The sequence below is a fragment of the Cavia porcellus genome, unplaced genomic scaffold, assembly GCF_034190915.1.
Source record: "Cavia porcellus strain 051 isolate PalLab524CR breed Dunkin Hartley unplaced genomic scaffold, mCavPor4.1 scaffold_1, whole genome shotgun sequence".
Lineage (NCBI taxonomy): Eukaryota > Metazoa > Chordata > Mammalia > Rodentia > Caviidae > Cavia > Cavia porcellus.
In genome coordinates this window covers 171,436,728-171,456,656 of record NW_026947484.1, presented here as the reverse complement: position 1 = coordinate 171,456,656, position 19,929 = coordinate 171,436,728, and the positions used below count along the sequence as shown (strand labels likewise).

At 41.9% G+C, this 19,929-nt stretch overlaps 1 protein-coding gene across 4 annotated transcripts in view; it reads right to left on the bottom strand.

The window, feature by feature from the left end:
• The window catches only part of Astn2 (astrotactin 2), a 911,846-nt gene that overhangs the window by 257,683 nt on the left and 634,234 nt on the right, over positions 1 to 19,929 (bottom strand). For all 4 annotated transcript variants that reach the window (XM_023561395.2, XM_063259996.1, XM_063259990.1 and 1 more), the window contains 3 exons: positions 18,102 to 18,226; positions 13,209 to 13,313; positions 9,993 to 10,172 (listed from right to left, as the gene is read on the bottom strand). In XM_023561395.2, coding sequence (XP_023417163.2) covers positions 9,993 to 10,172; positions 13,209 to 13,313; positions 18,102 to 18,226 — 410 coding nt within the window. The remainder of the gene's footprint in view (positions 1 to 9,992; positions 10,173 to 13,208; positions 13,314 to 18,101; positions 18,227 to 19,929) is intronic.

The window sequence follows — 19,929 nt, the reverse complement described above, 5'->3', positions numbered from 1 at the left end:
GAATCTCCTTTTGCTCTACTTCACCTGTTGCAACTGTTTAGACATTTCTTCCAGGGAAGCTTCTCAGGTCACTCAAGGTGGGAGTTATAAGCCCATCTCTCAGCTTTGCCTCTTCCACTTTTCCCCTCTTACCCCTAGTCATGAGCATACAAATGGGTATGAAAGGTTGTTCACCTGTTAGTTTTGCTCATTTGACTATGAGGTTCTTGAGAACAGACATTGTTTCTCACCTTGTCATCCCTAGCCTGGAGTATGTTAGGGGCTCAGAGCCCACCAGGAATGGTAGAGAATTGAGAAAAGCAATGCAAGGCAGAGGGGAAAAGAAAATACCAACCACAATGGTGTGGTATCTTAAGAGGATTATCTTTAAGTAAGGCTGCACCTATGATGGTGAATGAAACCTACCGATGAAGGGGGAAACAGAAAAGCTTCAGTCTATATGTTTGTGTTCAGACCATCATGTGCTCACTAAGGGAATAAAGCGAGACAACAAAAGCCCCTTTCCCGTGTCCATGGAAATTTCCAATTCTTGGTGCGAGAATTATGATAGAGAAGCGTCCTAGCTACAATCCCACTCCCTAAGTCCCTGCATCCATGCTTGGGACCATTACTGTGAAAGGTAAATGAGTGTGGTTTGTCCCAGCTTGAAAAGAACCAAAGTGACTAGTTCACAACAGTGTCAATATCTTTTGTCTGTTTTCCTAAGGAGAAAGACAGTGAAATAGTCCTCTGTGTTTCAGGTAATGATATAATGTGTATGTATGTTTATGTGTGTGTACATGCACAGGTGCATCTACACATCTCCTCTAAGCAAATGGGCTACCAACCAATGAGCTTGATGGTGTCAACCTGATAGACTTCGGTTTCTGCCCAGTGGATTAATGGTGCACACCTTTGGATATGTCTGGCTGGGTTGTACACGCATGGCACTGAGGTCCATGGTCCTTCATGCTGTTCTCCTCTGACAGTCTTCCCCTCCTCTGATTTCTCACTGCCATGACTTAAACAGCTTTGTTTCTCCATGGCCTTTCATCATGATGTATCTACCCTTAAGGCTCACCAGCCATGGACTGAATCTCCCCAAACCACGAGCCAAATTAAACCTCTCTTCCGTTAAGTTGTAGGTGGCAGGTATTGTTTTCAGCAATGAGATAACTAATTGATTCAGCTTGTAGGAGATTTTGCAGCCAGGAGTCTAAATTTGCTCTAAGTTTTCAGGAGGAGGAAGACAAAAATACTTCTCTCTGGCTATTAATAATGTTTTCCTTTATAACCACAGGTCCTAATACTGCATAAACTTATTTTAACTCTTCCTATCAGTAGGGAATAACTAACCTAGATAGGAGTAAAAATGCTTTACATAGGAATCATTATGTGTTAGTCTTCTACTACAAAAGACATTACTAAGTAAGTCATCTTTTCCCTCTGATCCTGGTCCTTACCCAGAATCTTTTGAATGTAGTACTCTAGACACTCACTACCATTTGATTAGAATGTCAGAAAGAGAAATTCAGGCTTGGCAATGTGCTTGCTAAGTCCTCTTCCAGCTCTGATTTTTACAGCTTGTCTTTAAAATACTGCCCCTGAGCAAATATTTGGAAGCTAGTTGTATAGAGGGGTATTGGTGAGTAAAGAGAGTGTTTCCACACCTGCCCAAACTGAGATCTAAACTCTGAGTCTTAGCTTTCTTCATTTCTGACTGTGATAAGAGAAACAGAACAAGAGAGCAAGTGGTTCCCTGGGGTTTGATGCCAACATCTAAGGAGTTCTTTGAAGCTGCTGTGGTATAGTTGGATAAATACTGACTTTGGAATTAAAGCAGCCTGGGTTCAAATCCCTGCTCTGCCAAGTTTCCTGGTGTGAACTCCAGCAAGTCACCTCACCCTTCTAAGCCTTGGTTTCCTCAAGCGTGAAATGCAGATAACAACGCCTACCTTGCAGACTTGTTGAGAAAAGTAAATTGGATGAAATAATGTATGTGAAAGTGCTTTGTGAGATGCACTGCAGTGAGCACATGCGAGAGATTATTATTCTTGGTGTGCACCAATAGGAAAATGACGAGGGTGTTCCGTTCCAGATGGACTCAATCTAAACTGGGGAACAAATGCTTTTTTGGTAATTTCATCTTGTGGAAATGGCAATCTCATGGGCCTATTTGTGTTTAATGAACCATATCCTGTATCGTCTTTTTGCATGATTCTAAGAAATAAGTTGGATCTCTCCTCTGGCATGCTGCAGACTAGAAGGTGTCCAGCTTATATTTAACCTCCTCCAGTCTCCCTGCTGTCTCCAAAAAGAAACTAGAGCTAGGCTGATCCTACATTTAGCTGCACAGAAGCCAAGGCTCAAGGCAAGAGGAAAAGGCTATTTATCCAATTTCTACTACCATGTTGGGCCAAGCACGGACTAGTATTTTAACTCATCTTATAGTTAAGCAGTATAAGGCTCAAAGGTAAAGTTATGTAACTAAGAAATGGAGAAGCTGAGTTTAACCGTGGCCAAAGCCAGCATTCTCAGATACTCAACAAAGTGCTTCCTTAATCATTGTTTTTCAAGTCAGAGGATGGTTTAAGATTTCTAGAGAGCTACGGAAATTTTCAGCCCCAATTAAACACAAAGACAGACAAACATCACTTTGCTTATAATACTAAGATATGTATGATCCTCCCAGGCTGATTCATTCATTCATTCATTACAATAAATTTTAGCCAGACACTGGCTAAGGCTAATGCTGCAATGGTTAGCCAATCAGAGCTCCAATCTTCATGGAGCTTATAGTGAGGTAATGTAGACAGGCATAAACTAATGAATATAAACATTGAGGTTATGTATACCAAAGGAATATCATTCAATGAGAGAAGGTAACAAAGACTCCTTACCTAGCCTTAGACTTCTTGAAAAGTTTTCTTGAGATTGGCATTTGAGGTAAGTGATATGAAGCGTTCCTGACAAAAAAGGGACCAGCAGCAGAAGACCAAGTTGAGGAAAGACTACAGCCTGTTCCATGATAGGAAGGGAAGTCAGTATGACAGAAAGGCAGAGAACATGGGTACACACGAAGCTGAGTTGCGTGGCTAGGGACAGATCAGACCCGAGAGAACCTTGAGGCCATGAGAAAGAGTTTAGAAATTATCTTTAGAGCAAGGACAGGGCACCCACAAGTTTCAATCACAGGAACAGCATGGAGGGGCACTATTTTAGAAACAGTGTGTGATGGTTAATTTTGTGTGCCATCTTGACTAGGTCATGAAAGGTGGTATGTCTGGCCAGACATTATTCTAGGTGTACCGGGGAAGGTGATGTAACAGGAGAATCACATTCAAATTGTTTGACTGAGTAAAGCAGCATTCTCTCCCCAGTGTGAATGAGCATCATCCAATCAACCTTCTTAACTATGTAAGCCAATTCACTATTATAAATGTATATTTATATCTTATCTAACTCTTTTCTTCTCATCCCCATCCCACAGGTAAGATCTGTATGTATATATTTGAATCTGCACCCTGTTGGTCCTGCCTCTCTGAAGAATTCTGACTAATACCTATGTTCAGGGTTGCTGTGTGGTTTGAATTGACAGCTATTGAACAGCCATAGGAAGACAAAGGAGGTCAATGCTGGAATGCATGAAATGGTGATAGCTGCTTAGTACACGGTGGTTGCAGTGAAATGGAAAGCAGTGACAAAATTCAAGAGCTTTTTGGGAATTAAAATTAATTGGGCTTGGGATAGTTTGTAAATGGAGGGAGGTATGAGAGAAGAAAATGCTGAAAAGGAGTCTTAGGATTCCTAGGCTTCTGGCTCTGCCTCTAAACAGATAATTGAGCATTTTATTAGAACACTAGGAAAGTACTAGGTTAAGCAGAGGCAGGGGAGTTAGCATGGCAGCAAGCATCAAAGGAAAGCCTGGGGCTGGAGGTATAAAGTAAGAGACATCAGTGTAGGCAAGGCATAGGGAAACATGACAGGTTTGCTTCTGTATACTCTGGGAGGGCCCTCTAGGTCAGGCCTTATGTGAAACAGCATTTACTGTTTTGGCAGAGGAAGGTAATCTTGCAAAGGAGACAGAGAGACAACGGGTAGAAAGAGAGGTGGGGACCAAGAAAGATCTGGTACCACACATCTGAGACACAGGAAGTGCCTCAAGCTGGAAGCTGTCAACTCTGTCAAATGCTACTTAAAGGTCAAGCACCAGGGGAATGGAAAATGCCCTGGGTTATTAAATCACTGTGGAAATAAACTAGTACCCTGCAGGTCACAGATCCTGAGAACCAGTTCTTTCATGTCTTGTTGCTGTCTTTGAAGCACGTTCCCTCAGGAAATGGAAAGCTCAGGGGAGTTCTCTGGCTCACACCAGCACCCCCTTAGGCACATCTGTCCACACAAGAGGAGGTGACACTTGACTGCATCTTTCCCTTCTTATCCCCTCATCCTCTGCCCCTGATATGCCTTTCAAACTGCTAAAAAAAAAAAAAAACTCCTTCAGCTGACTCAAAAATGCATTTTAATTCAAATAGAAAAGCAAAATGCATTACCTTGGACAGTCCTGGAAAATTATAATAGAGATAAAAGATGCTTTGAAAGTGGCCACAGGTATTTGTCAATAGGGACAACACTATACCATGGATCCAGCTGATCAGAACTCAAGAGCAATGCAAACGTCACATGGAAAATGTTCTTTCACAGGGCTCACAGGGGCTGACAGGCTGCAGACTTAGAAAAGGCATGTTAGTTATATAAATTCATTTGTTTCTAGACTGTCCTTATTTCTCCATTTGTCTTTTCGATTTGGTTTTACCTTCACCTCTGTTTCACTCTCTCCTCCTCCACTTCCTCCACTTTTTCCTCCTCCTCCTCCTCCCCCTTTCTCTCGGTCTCTTTCTCTGTCTCTCACACACAGAGAATGAGTAGTTCCTTCACATACACACACCCATCACCTTCCAGAAACAATTTCTCCATGAAATAAAAGGCAACTAAAAATTACAAATAATATTAGGCTGCTAATTTGTATATCCATCAGTATTCTTCCTAAGTAGAAAATGATGGGCGGACAAAGTCACAGAACCCTTTTGATATCTCTCTAGTCCAATTCCTTAGCCTCCTTCCACCGTTGCTTCCACAAATGAACTCTCCATCCCAGCTGAACCCATCCCATACCTGATCCAGGGTCAGTTGATATTATGAGGAAAGAAGTAGTAGTTACCTACCTGTTCATACATACATGTATGCCTGTGTGAACACACACACATGTATGTACAAGTGTACAGACACATCTGCTTAGAGTGATTCAAATGTATGTGGCATCCAAGGGTAGAAGGAATGGTTTCAAAGAACAAAATAATTAGGTGCCCAGCTCACTACTAAATGGATCCACTCATTTATCTATGTTCTTATTCCATTTATACAACTATACTCTGTATTTTAGGCATAGAGAAATTGATCTCAGAGAGTGAATCAATTTGTCTAAAATTCTATCACTGGCAAGAGGTAGAGCTGGGTTTTAACCAGTGTCCATCTAAATGTAAGATCTATGCTTCATCTCCAAATGAATAAGTCTTTATTTGAGTAACCAAAGGAAATATGCCTTTATAAAGATAGAACCATGATATAAGGCTGAGTATCAATGTCACACCTACGCAGAGAATGGGAATATCAAGATAAAGAGTGAAATTGAGCCCTATTGGGAGAAAGGTAGCTTTACAAAATACAGTCTATCAATAGCATAGCAGCATACAGTGCAAGTATTACCAAGAGCAAGACACCCAGAACGTTACGTGATGCTTTGGGAACAGCACAGGGATAGAGGTTATGATATGAGGACACTGACATGCTAAATACCTTCCACATTAATCAGGCCTGGGGCCTGGATCTTCCAGGGATGTCTTCAGTAACTGCTGTTGCTTCCTGATGCCCATCTTTTCCTAGGTTAGGCCATCTTCCATCTTATTGACCTGTATAGATTTCTAGTCCCCTCTAGACTTCTGGAAAGCCCAGAGCACCACCTCCTAATAGAAAACTCCACCTGCCTCCAGTCATCCTGCCATGTCCCATATCTCCTCTGGAATCAACATGAGAAGCTAGGTCTCTGTCATTCTGGCTTTGAATTTTCCCCTATTACAGAGAAGAAAATTCACAGGATATAGTCTACCACACTCCCTTACCCTATTTAGAACAGATACTACTAACTGATCAGAGCTTGTTCTCAGTGACACAAATGACCACCATACAGTGGCTTAAACCACTCCCCAAATAGTCATAATTGGCACAGGAAAGCTACAGAGCATAATATGACAGTGACTGAGTGTCCTACCATGTGCCAGTCCCCTTCCTGTTTCTAGCTGCCTACCAATAGGTTATAAAATGTTGGACTGGGGACATAGTTCAGTGGCATAGTATCTGCCTGTCAGGCACAAGGTTGTAAGTTCGATCCCTGGTAATCCCACCCACCCACCTAGCCAATGTCTACAAAGAAAATAATGAAACTTAAGAAGCTAAAACAGGCTAGTAATGAACTAAAGAGTCTAATTCTCACCTACTGAACCACTCTAGCACATGCGGCAATACGTACAGAAAGAAAGCACCTGGTAAATGTTCAGTGAAGCAGAGAACTGATGAATGATGAATGTGCCTTCTTTTTCCTGTGGAATGTACACTCAGAGACACTTAAGGAATAAAAGTAAAACCTCTCATGGGAAACATTTTAATCAGAAACATTCACCTCGTCTCTCCTGGCTTTCCAGTAATTTCCAGTGACTACCCCACATCATAATAATGGCCGGGGACCATCACTAGTGAAACCTGGAAAGGCTGAGATACTTGTTTCTGAAGCATAAGGGTGCTGGATCTAGTGAAATGAAGCACTTGGCTCAGGTTGGGATTCAAACCCAATTCCTTCACTGATGGAAAACTATGTGACATAAAAAGCTATTTTTCTTCATTATGCTTCACATCATGCTTCTATAAAAGTAGGTATGAATATTCTTGTCCTCTTTGCTCATCTGCAAGCTTTAGAAGATTGTGCAAATGCTCATGATTGTTTTCCGTACCTTGTGTCATCTATTTTCCTTCACCTACTCTTCCAGGTGTGGCTTACCTAGTCAAGTAGATGGCACTGTCTAAAACTCAGATATCAAAGATCATAAATTTCAAAAGAATTCTAGAACCCCATCCACTGATCTCTTTGGTAGGCTAAAAAACAAACAAACAAACAAATACAGAAATAACTGATTTCTAGTGACATATGAGGTTCACAGGAAAAAATGAGGGTTGAGGTCACCTATTAGCAAGGACTGGGATCAGGAAGAGAAGCCTTAGCTGCTGCCCACTATTTTTGTGTTATTTAAAGCTTCTGTTTTTTTGTACCTAGCATTTTACTCGCATTATCTCATTTCATTCTCTCAAAAGCTATTCGAGGGAATTACTATTCCTCATTTAACACAGGAAGAAAATGAAATTTATAAGTTATTTTGCCCAAGGTTACCTGGAAGATATGTAAGAAGAAAAGTCACGATGTGAATTCCCATCTGTTCCACTTTAACATCGTGCTGTATCTCTCTTTCTACATGCTCTGCCTTCTAAATTATAAGCCTCCAATCTCATTCATTTTGTCCTACGTTCCAGTGATTAGCAGATGTCAGTGACATAGAATTGATGGTTTGGAGACTATCACTGATTATTTCTGAGTCTGAAGAGTTCCTCCAGGTCCACAGAAGCAAACTATCAGCTTTTCAATTCCTTTCCAGATACAAAAAACAATGTAAAATATATCTGATGTACAATTTAGGTGGTCCCAGCAGGTAAAGATGGGAGGGAAGAAATGCACAGTAAATGTTTAAGTTAGCTAGCTTAAAGGTATGTCTTTACTCTTCTTGGGAGTAAGTCTGGATATGGAGAGGAAAAAAGCACTGTGCAGACTCGAAGTCCAGAAAGGGAAGCTACTACACCAAATTTACCCAGAAAGTTTGTAGCAGATTCACATCTTGGAGGAAAACCTCTGGCTGCTCTGTCAACATGGTTTTTAACCCTCTCCCACTTCAATTTCCCAGTGGCAAAATGGAAGAGCTGGGCTCATTGAGGTCTTTAAGGTCTCTTCTGTGGCTTTATGACTTATGTGATTGATTTAGTTACTAGGAATAGGGAGTGCTGAGCCGAATGAAAAGAGATGCAAACAGGTTTGTAACACCGCTCCTCACTCTTTCTAGGGACAGTCAACATGGTTTTTACCCTCTCCCACTTCTCACGTGCAATTGCTTCTATATATCTACTTTTTCTGGGATCAGGAAGTTGAAGCCCTGAAAATCATCCAACAATAGAGATGGGGTGGAATTTAGCATCAGAGTACTGTCCCAGGTCCTAAATGTGGCATGAAACAAATTAGTTCAGTGGCCGCAGTGAACAGAGGTTTTTATAAACATAACCTAATTGTATTACTTCAAAGTCCTGAAGCTTATTGCCCTGCTTAATGATGTGTCACATTATTTATAGGGTAGCACAATGAGACTTCTATTGATTTAATGCACTTCCTTAAAGACTATCATTGTCACAGCCATAAAATCAGGCTATTCCCAGACAACTCAATTATGTCCCCTGTGCCTATAAACTACCCGCACCCCACACAGTTGCACACAGGAGTCAGGCAGGGATCCAAACATGTCTAGGGATGCAAAACCCCCAGAGGCAAAAGGAAAGGCTTATGAAGAAACCAAAGGAGATGGCCAGAGTCCCATCCCATCAGCAATGCACAGCAGCTGAGAAGAACTAGAAGAGAGGTATGGGGTACCCTTGCTCTGTCTTGGCCCAGAGAAGTGGAGCTGGGTGAGTTTTAGTAGGTTTCCTCCTCTTCTTTAGCCTTCAATTTCCCAGTGGCAAAATGGAAGAGCTGGGCTCATTGAGGCCTTTAACGTCTCGTCTGTGGCTTTATGACTTATGTGATTGATTTAGTTACTAGGAATAGGGAGTGCTGAGCCAAATGAAAAGAGATGCAAACAGGTTTGTAACACCGCTCCTCACTCTTTCTAGGGACAGTCTTTCTTTTATGATTAATTAATATTGTTCGTATTTTGGGGGAGCAAATACCAGGAATCGAACTCAGGGCTTGTGCTTGCCAGGCAGGCACTATGCTGCTGAGCTACATCCCTAGCCCATTAGTATTAATTATAGCAAGAAGCACATCATTATGACTGGAAGAGGGAAAGAACATAGACTTCTGCAACCGGCCAGCCATGGACTTCAGGCCTGGGCTTGCTACTTACTAGCTGTATGTCTATGGGCATTTGAGTCTGAAGCTCAACTCAAATGTGAAATATGTTGACCTATAAAAATACATGCATATGAGCAGTATTACTAATGGTAACAAAGTTCTGTTGACCAGACACTTCCACTTTTAAGTGGGGAAATGGATAGAAATAGGTATTTAATTGTCCATTTCACAAGAAGGGAGAACTGATGTAAGACAGAGATGATTTCCCTGAATAGCAGAGATTAGTCTCCTGTACTTGGTCTGGGGAATTCCATTTCTGATATTAGTTAAGAACCATTTAGAAATATGATCTTGTGGCCCTCCATGACGATGATAACCTCTCCATGGAAGAGGCTATTAAAGTGTGCTCTTGGATGTGTGGGGATCTCTTCCAGAGGAGGAGAAATTCCTCCTTGATTCTGTCAAGAAACATGAAAGAAGATAGTACCAAGAAGACCCCACTGCCTGTCCCCAACTCTGATCATTGCCAGTTATTTAAAAGATAACCCTTGCAGTGGAAGGTTTCTGCAGGACAAAGCACCAATTTAGGGCCTCAGAAATGCATGAACTGAAAGAATCCTGAGAATGCATATCCTCTAACTCTGCCCACAGTGCAAGTAGAGCCCAGACAGGATCAGGGACTTGCCTAAGGCTGCAGAGATTATCTTTAGTAGAGCCAGGATTTCAGACCAAGGAGACCTATTGACTACCAGTCATCTTCCCTGGTCACCACCTCTAACCAGCACTCCAGGCTTACCTTTCTGATACTGGAGCCATAGCTGCTGCTGGACTTTCTTGCTAGGGAAGTGGATGATGCAGGTGAGCTCTGAGCCATAGAGGGCCTCTGCAATGTAGTGGGAGCCATAATGCTGGATGAAGGACAGCAACTCATCCCGACTGCTCTCTTTAGTCAGGATCTTGAGAACATTGGTAAAACCTAGATGAGGAGGAATATGTGTCAGACTTCAGAGAGTACAGGCTAGCAGGTTATACAGGCTTCCTAGCTTGGCTCAGTGCCTATTCCTCAGCACAGAGGCAGTAGACTGGCTGCCCTTGTCCAAGGATGCACATTACTCCTCATTGGCATAGTAAAGAATTGCTTTGCCCAGTGGACACCATGACAGAGAAGGACCCAAAGGAGCAGAAGGTCTAAACTTAGTGACCTGGATTGTGGTAAATTTATAGTTATAATCCAGAGAGATAGAGTGGCCTCAAACTCACTTTCATTTTCATTCCAATTATGCATGTACCAAATAAACTAGGATGTGGACTATCAGCATCTGGAATCCTGCATCTTCACTGACCCCAGGCTCAGTGTACACTCGCTCCATGGATCTGATCACTGCATTAGCTTCCTATAGCCTTTTTTTCCTCTTTCTCTATACTTGCTTTCCAATCAGCTGCCTTCCTAGATGACCGCAGGACTGTCTTACTGCTCTGTTTCCCTTAGTCCTATCGTGAGTCTTAGCACAACCATCAGTGAGTAACAGCTGCTCCTCTTTCCCTGACCTTCCTCAAATAGTGCCTGGCCATGAGAATGTGGTTTACAAGGTCCCTTTTCAATCACATCTCCACAGCCAGCAATGCAGTTTTAGTTGAATGAAACACTTAGGGAAGTTTCAGAGAAGAGAATGATGGGACTCAGAAAACTGTACCCTCAAAACATGCTACTTTGAACTTCAAGGTTAGAGAAATGGGGTAGCAGTAAGTGCAAGGAAGAGCTTTTTTTTTTTTTCATTGCCCTATCTGCTTTAGAGCCCAAGTCCTTTTGATTTCTTTGAATTCCTTTCTCAGCTAACTCAGGAAGGAATAGTAAAGTTGACATCAAACTCAGGGCCCAGATAAACTGTCCTAGACTCCTGACCTTCTTTGGGCCCATTTATCCCCTCTAAACATCACTTACTCTTCCTCTGCCTCCCTTCCCCACTCTTTCAGACTCTCTCAAGCTCCTCTCTGCTCTTTGATAAAGCCCAAAATGACTTTATTTGGGCACTTAGACTCCCCAAGGCCATCTGCTGAGAGCTAGACACACCAGGCTTCTGCTCCAGTCAAGACAGTTTTCTCATTTGTCCTGAATGTGACATGGATTTCCATAACCCATTCATACTTCGTCGACATACTTAACCCTGTAACTCCTGTACCCATTCATCCACACAGACACACATGTCCATGTGACTATCCCATCTTCTGTAGGTTACACTTATGCTTCCAGACCCCTGGGAAGTTACCCTTACCAAGTAATCTCTTGCACAAAGTCTTGCTCTATGTGCAGACAACATTCCCTACTGTGCAGGCAGCAGTCCCATCTCACTTTCCTCTAACTCTGCACTAACCCTACACCCCAATCAAGTGCATGACATAGTCCCTGGAGTACAGCAAATACATCAACCCTGATTATCACAAGAAGAGCCCACTCTGCACCACATTGAAGAATATGCAGCTCTCCAGCATGGACAATGAGCTCCAGTTTACCAAAATTTGATTTTCAAGGAGGGCATCCAGGAGCACCACTGCTGATTAATTAAAGTCAATACACCTTTGTAATTTAACAGAAACATCACAGTTAGATTCAAGTGCAGGGTGAGGGGGTGATGCAGAAACAGAATTAGAACTCAAAGAATGAGTGCTTGATTAGGATAACCTCTTTCCATCAACATGGTAACTCGTGGAACTGGGTAATTAATACAGTGGTATTCATAATGACATGTTTCTATTAAGTAATAAATGACAGTACCTGGGATCTTTATCCAAGCAGACAAAAATGCAATGGAACACCTCTGCTCACTGCTTTGCCACTTACTAGCGCTATAAACTTGGGTTAGCTATGTAACCTCTCTGACCCTCAGTTTTCTTATCTTAAGGAAAATGGAATAAATAATGCTTTCTTGGTAGGACTATTTAAACATTATGAAGTACTTGACAGATGTCAGCAGTAATAACTATTTGTACTTTCCAGAGGGTAAAGTCCTCCAATTCCCAAACCAAAAGAGCTGTTTTGCTGATGAACAATATGATACTAAAAAAGATGGGGAAAGATGTAAGAATGCATGGAGAATTAGGGAACACACAGACTATAAAGCAGTGATGGTGTGGTCAGAATCAGGGTGGAAAATCTTAGAGAAGATCTCATCTTCCCAGAGTTCTTTATGCCTTATATTTTGATTTACATTTTTGCATTCTTCAATCAAACATGAGCACTGACAATGTGCTGATTCTCTGTTATATTCTGGTTATATTCGAATAAGCAAGGCCTTGGTCTTGCTCAAGGCTGTCAGGTCATGGCAGAGACAGATCTGATTAACTTGATTCAGATATGAATCTAGCTCTTGTCAGTGCATTGATATGGGTATTCCAGCAGAGCGAATTACCTGAGTTGTACCTAGGGGAATGTAGAATGTAGAAGGTATCAACTAGTAGGTTAGTATGTGTTTTCCAGGAAGGAGATGCAGGCAGAAGGCACAGCAAGAGTATAATCACAGTCACGGAAAAACATGTCCCACTTCAAAAACTATAAATTATCCCTCTGCTGGAGCTCAGTGTCCATGTGGACAGCATGTGGGTAATGCATGTGTATGAGGTGAGGTGGAGTGGGGCTACATACTATTGCTGTCTAGAGATGGCCAGGAAAAGAAATTGGCGAGAAGAGAAGAGAGGAACTGGTGCCAGAGAAAATGTGCAAGCCACCAGCCTGAAATAGTCCTAAACATAAACATAACATATTCATCCTTCCCAACCCCGCTTATCCCCTCCTCCAGGAAGCCTGTCTGACCTCGCACAGTGGACAGCTCCTGCTTCTGTGCCCCATTCTTTCATTGGCCCTCTTGCAGCATATTGATGTTACTGCCTGCTAGTCCACCTGCCTGCCTTGGGAGCTCCTTCTTCCCCTCAGGACCCTCAGGGTCAGCACAGGCTTGCCACATCTTAGGTCTTTGATTCATCCCAAGTTCCTTGGCTATCTGAGTGGCATCCTCACCTGCTGAGAGGGTGATGGTGCTAAGTTTCACACGGTAGAGGTTGCTCCGTACTCGCCACTGCTGTACCATGGGGTAACCCATGGCCTCGTCATACCGGACATCTCCTGAGGGAAGAGATAAGATGGCTGTGTAACTGAGAATTCAGATGTTTTATGCCACAGTTCCTGCCTTTGAGCTCTCAGCTCTGGCTAATGGCCACGTCCCCAAAGTGAGCCCAGGTTTGGTCTTTGCCTGTGTGCTTTTAGTAGGATTAGCAGTCTTGTCTGGACCTGCCTCCGGGCCTGTGATCTCAGCCCCATCCCTGCTAGTCCTCTCTTGGGCTTGCAAGTCCCCTTCACCCTACAGAAAAGAACATCCTCAGGCCAGATTTATATTCCACATAACCTCACTGCCATGGAACACTAGACATCTAAGTTTGCCCATCTGATGCTATAGCTACCTCCACTAACCTTATTTCATAACCATTTTGTGCGATTTGGATACAATAGAAGTGGAAACCTTTGGTAATCTAAAAATTCTGTACACATAGACCAGGAGCCAGCAAGCTACACCACATTTGTTAAATTTTGCCTGTGGTTACTTTTATACTTATATGCATAGAGACCACTTGAGAGGCCAAGCACATTTATTATCTGCCCTTTACTGGTTGCTGACCTGTGAGAGAACCATTATTTCTTGACAGGGAAATACAAATGTTCTTAAGTATTATGTAAAATACATATGTATTTACATAAAAGTTTTCCATCTCAAGTAAGAATAAGAAACACAGGTTAAACAAATTAAACCATAGATTTTCAGGACCCTGAATAGATTGATATACATATTAAGGCTCTATAAATGTGTGCACACCTTTTTGACCACAGAACCCCTTTCATATTGAAGACCCAATTGCACTCATGTTCCATAGAATAGTTTGGAAAACACAAACTATTCTATTGTATAAAAATTTTTTATTGTATAAAAATTTTTTTAAAGACAAAATAAAATATTAGCAGTGGTTAACTTTGGGCAATGAATGTATGAAAAATTGTTGTCTGATTTACATGCATCTCCATGTTCTAAGTTTTCTCCCCTGAGCTTTGTAACCTCCCTTCTTTATAATTAGGAAAAAGTGCATTAAACAAGAAATGCTAGGCACTTCAGAAGTTATTATTATTGCTGTTATGTATCCATGCTTTCTTGTGCCTCTTCAAACAACAAGCACATTTCCTATCCTTTTCTCTTGTCCCCTGGTGAGGAGACACTTAAGGAGATATCTGATATCAAGATTAAAGTAAGACTCTCATTGGAAAAAAATTATTTCTTCCTGGACATTACTGCAGTATTAAAGTTGTTCATTACTGTCAACCTTCTTTTTACTCTTTAGCCTTTTCAGTAATAATATAGTTTTAGAAGATTTCGTTTTAAAGTAAAATATTCATGATCTCCAAAGATACGTCCACTGGAGTGAGGTTGTTTGGCTACAAATATATCTTCTTTGTTTATCTGCTCTGTATCTCCTGTCCCTCCTTTACAAGGGCTGTGAGAGAAATGAGAGTGAGAGGAGGGAAGAAGGAGAAATCCATGGTTCTCATTCAGGGCACAAGAAGATTCAGATCTCAGGACCCAGGCAGCTATGCAGCTTCTACCATGGCTCATTCATGTTCAAAGCTGGCCATCTCTAAGGCCATTTCCAACAGAGGAAGGCTGAACATTATGATGCAGGGTGTTGCAGTAACTCTTTCATTTGACATGATATCCAAAAGGAAGAAAAAGCACACTCTGATTGTGAATGAATTTGTAAAACCTTTTCCTCTGCCCTTGAGTCTATCCTTAGGTTTCCCTCATCAAAACCATCACTCCATTTCTCACTTCTCCACACCCTGGTCCTTCCTGGATTCGGGCCTGAAGTATAAGCTTTTCAAACAGAGTCCATCGTCTTGAGCATGAAGCTGTGATCTGTATTATTTGCATTTCTTCAGCCAACATAAAACAGAGCTCAGCATATAGTAGTTTCTCAAAAATTACCTAACACTTGATTCATACCAGTCACTCCATTCCTTGTTTTCATATTTTGCCTGGTCACCATCACCCCCTGTTCCCTCCTAGATTCCTACCTGGGATTTATAGGCATAGAATGAAACTCTGGGATGAGAGAATACTTTTTCTTTGTAATTAAATTTTTAAAACCTCTTAAGCTATAAAAATTCCTTTACTGGAAAGATTTCTGAGTCAAAACAAATAATATAGTCAGTAAGAATGGCACAGATTTGTAATCTCAGTACTTGAGAGGCTGAAGCAAAATGATCATGAATTTGGGGGCCAACCTGAGCCACGGTTTGGGACTGGCCCAGACTATATAGGAAGACCTGTGATACAATGTTCAGTTCTGATCACTGAAGAAATAAAAGTTAAAACAACATAAATATTTCATCTTACATCAGGAAAAATGGTGATCATCAAGAAACCAGTTAACAGGACAGCGGGGCTGTGGTGAAAGAGGAAGCTTTCTACATTGTTGGTGAGAATGTAAATTAGTGCCACCGTTATAGAAATCCACATAGAGATTTCTCAAAAAACTAAAAACAGGAATTCCATTTGACCCAGCTATTCCCTGCTAGGTATCTTCTCTAAAGAAATAATGACATCAAATTACAGTGAAGCATGCATACCCATATTCACGTTAGCACAATTTGTAATAACTAACTCCTTGAAGAAACCTACTATGTCCAAAGACAAATAGATAAAGATAATGTGGTATCTATACCCAATGGAATACTACTTGGCTATAAAGGATAAATTTGAGACATTTGTAGGAAAATGGACACACCTGGGAAACCTAATCCTAAATTAAATAAATCAGATATGTTTAAAGACCGTATAGTTTCTCTCATTTGAATGATTAAAAATGTAAATAAAGACAAAACAGAAGACTGATTAAAAGAAACCGAGATAGATCTTTTGAAGTGAGAAGGAGTCCAATAAACCAAGGATCAGAAGAGGGGGTATAAGAATATTTCAGATGTGTTATGCATATGCACCAAATACCCTCAGTGAATGTAATCATTATATGTCCCAAGTGTGAGAAAAAATAGTAACAATCCTAATGAAAACAAGGAGAGGGGATCTAGTGACAGGGAGGAAAGAAAGTGTGTCGAGGAAGGGGAATGAAAAGAATCAAGATATGGTAGGTACACACACCTACTCCCTAAAATGAACGTAAACTTCATGTACTGCAAGCACATAAAATAAATAATAAAAAAACAATAATTTGTATCGTCACAAGAGAAGCACAGTAAACCAAGAATTCTATACACATGATCTTCATTTCTAACCGTAATTGTTATACTACATTTTTTAAAGTGAGAAACCCAAGCTCAAAGAAGGAAAATAATCAGTGGCATGCAAGGATCAACGATGGGGCCAGGCACCTTTAAACACAGCACTGCACCATGGACCACGAAAATATTTGCTCAGAGGTGATAACTCCTTGGCACTGGAGGTATCCAAAGAAAATCATTTTCTCTGCAGGAGTATTCTGGATTTAATTCCTTATTAGAAAGGAAAATCTGACTAAATATACTTTGGAATTTCTATAGCCTTATGAAAAATTAAAAAATAAGGAGGCATAAAAGCTTTTAGGCACATCTTACAAAGCATTTTTAAGAGTTCATCTGGATTTTTTTCTGATCTACGTCCAGGTCTCTCTTTGAAGTAGGACAGGTCAAGGAGGTGATGTAAAATAGAGAACTTTGGAGTCAAGACCAGCAAGGCTTAACCCCTACCGAAACATTTGTAGACAGTTGTGGGGTCTTACAGGAGATACAGTTCCTTTAACCAAGAACAATAATGCCCCTACAGGATTATATATGTTGATATATAAAAGGTCTTGGACCCAAGGAGGCCCCTGACCCATGTGAGTTTTCTTCTCTGTCAGTGCCATGTAATAAGAAAGGTTCAAAGAAGTTAGCTTGCCTGGGCGTCAGAAGCATTGGGGGAGATTTAAACCTAATTCTATGACATTGCAGATCCTCCCTGGGGGACAATTCCCCTCTAAGTGATGGAGCTCAATCATGCATAGGGGTGACCATTTTCTCTGGGAGTAAACGCCATACAACTACTATATCACAAAGCAGAGTCCAGGCCCACATATCTTGGAAAAACCACCCCAAAACAGGTGGAAAAGGAATAGCAGGAGACGATGAGGAGGAGAAAGGTGTGCTGAGGTGAGGCAGAAAATATGAGGCCTCAAAAGAGTCTGCAGAAGACAGCTTCACAGTAGGGTGTGTGGGAGCCACAGAGCTAGCAAAAGGGCAAAAGCCCAGGTTCTGCTTCTGGCAGCCAGCCCGTGTGACCCTGGGCTGGTCTTCAACTCTCTGAGTCTAGACTCCTTAACTGTAAAATAGAAAACATAATTCCCATCAGGGGAATGGCTCAGTGCCTAGTACAAAAACAAGCTGTATCACTCAAGTGTTTTCTTTTCTTTCTTTCTTTCTTTTTTAAACTCAAGGGTTTTCAAGTGTGCGACGCTCTTGGTTGGACAGTCTGCTGACTTGACTTTACAATGAACTTTAGATGAACCAAGAAAACAAAATACTGAAAGTAAAAGAAAAAAAATCAGAGCATTGTCAAGACAGTGAAAAATGTTTTGATACTTAGACACAGAGGCAAAACCCTCACTGAGAAAGGTTGAAAGGTTGTTCCTGTTCTCAGAGAAGCCTGTCCTTGAAAGCAGTTCCAACCAGAACCTGGGATCTCAGCAAAGTCCCTCAGGTGAGACACAATAGCAGGAGCCCAAGAACTGGGAGGTCCCTGCCCACCACCCCCGAGGAGGCCTGGATATCCTCCTCTTGGATCTGTTGAGGACTAGCATAGACCTGAAGCCCAACGAGGTTACGGGACACGCATCTTACCAGTGAGTAGCTGGAGGTCGGGCAGGGGCTCAGAGAGGACTCCCCGGCACTGCTCCTCTACTGGCAGTGGAATCACCAACAGCCCGTCAGCCAGCTGAGGAAAGTCCTTGATGAAGTTGTTCTCCCTGTGGAGAGGAGCAGAGAGGCTGCCAAAATTGAGGAAGCGGAGGCTGCTGGGCTGCAAGGCAGGAAGTCAGGAAGTTCCCTGGTTGGAGAAACCCATGCCTGGCTGGTTTGCCTGGATGCTTCTGGTTCCCTGAATCCTGGCTCTAAGAACAACATGCTAATGGCAGGCAGCTGGGCAGCCAGGCAGCAGGCAGGCTTGGGCTTCAAATCCTGGCCCGAACATTTACTGGCTGTGCGATCTCAAGCAACTTATTGTTTCTCTTGGAACTTCAGTTTCCTTCTCTATAAAGTGAGACTTCGATCTTATGGATACCATAAACGCTTAGTAGGATAAAGCTGCCAGTTGTTTAGGACACCCTACAACGCTCTATAAGCTATTTGGCTGCTAACTGTCCTCTTGCATTAGCAATGGCAATAATACACCATGATATGAGGGAGCTGAGATGAGTATGAAGTCTGAAGAGTAAGGGGACAAAAATAAGTTAAAGAAAAGAAGGCTTGGAAAAAATCTTAAAAGTGTGTTAAAGTGAGAGGGTCCTGAGAGATATTTTAGCTTAAATTCCTTTTACAGATGAGGAAACTGAGGCCTGAAAAGGGTAGTCATTTGTTTAATAATATCATGCCCTAAACTCACAGGGACTTCCCTCTATCTCTTCTATGAAGGGTAACCCCAGGAACAGAAAATATACACCTGAGTGTCTCCAGAGGACAGAGGCCTGAACAACAGAAGTTGTAAGAGGGACAGGGAGGCAGGTTTCACTCCAGTAAGCAAGATCTGCCTAAAAACTGAACAGCTGCCAATGGAGGCGGAAAGCTCGCTGGGGGGAGGGGGGTGCAAACAGGGAACTTGACAGCCAATTGGTTCGGGTGATATCAAGGGCACTTCTGTATTAAATCTGACTTTTGAGGTTACTTCATATGCAGAGATCCTCAGAGTTATAGACACTAATTACAATCTGGAGAGGGAGGAAAAGAACAAAGGGAGGAGGATGTTTATCATTTCGTTTTGCCACCTGGAATAGGCAACCTTGAAATGAAAATCAGAAAGACAGAAGCAAAAATCCGTGATACTAAAGCAATGTCTTTGAAGTCAGGACCTCAGGCAGTTTAAAAGCAGCTGTGGAAGTGTCAGATGACCTCAGTCATCCCGTTGTTTGTACTCCACATCCTCACTCCATGCTCCAGGCACCACTAATTCATTCGTGTAATGAACATGTTTCTCCATGCCTGCTTCTGGAGGAGGAGCAATGCCCTCTCCATCTTCATCATCCCAGCAGCACTATCATCATTTCTCACTTTGTCACTGCCACCTGTATTACAGCTTTTATTGGATTCCCTCTAATTATCTAGGATCTAGCTAAGAACTTTACCTACATTTTGTCATTTCATCTTCACAGTAACCCTGAAAGGTAGATATTATTATTTTACATTACAGATGAGTAACAATGAGATTGTGAGTTAGTAGGAATAGGATTTGAATCCAGATCTTCCTGTCCCTTGGACTGCATGGCTGGGGATGCTTGTGCATGATGGTGAGGCTCTAAATCTACATTCAACACTTAAGCATCCGTGTGTGTGTGTGTGTGTGTGTGTGTTGGCTCCTACTTCAGGTCTGTGGCAGCATGTGTGTTCTACTTTGGTGGTTGTTCTTGGCTTTGTTTACAAACCGGAGCATGGAACAGCAACGCAAATTAAAAAACAC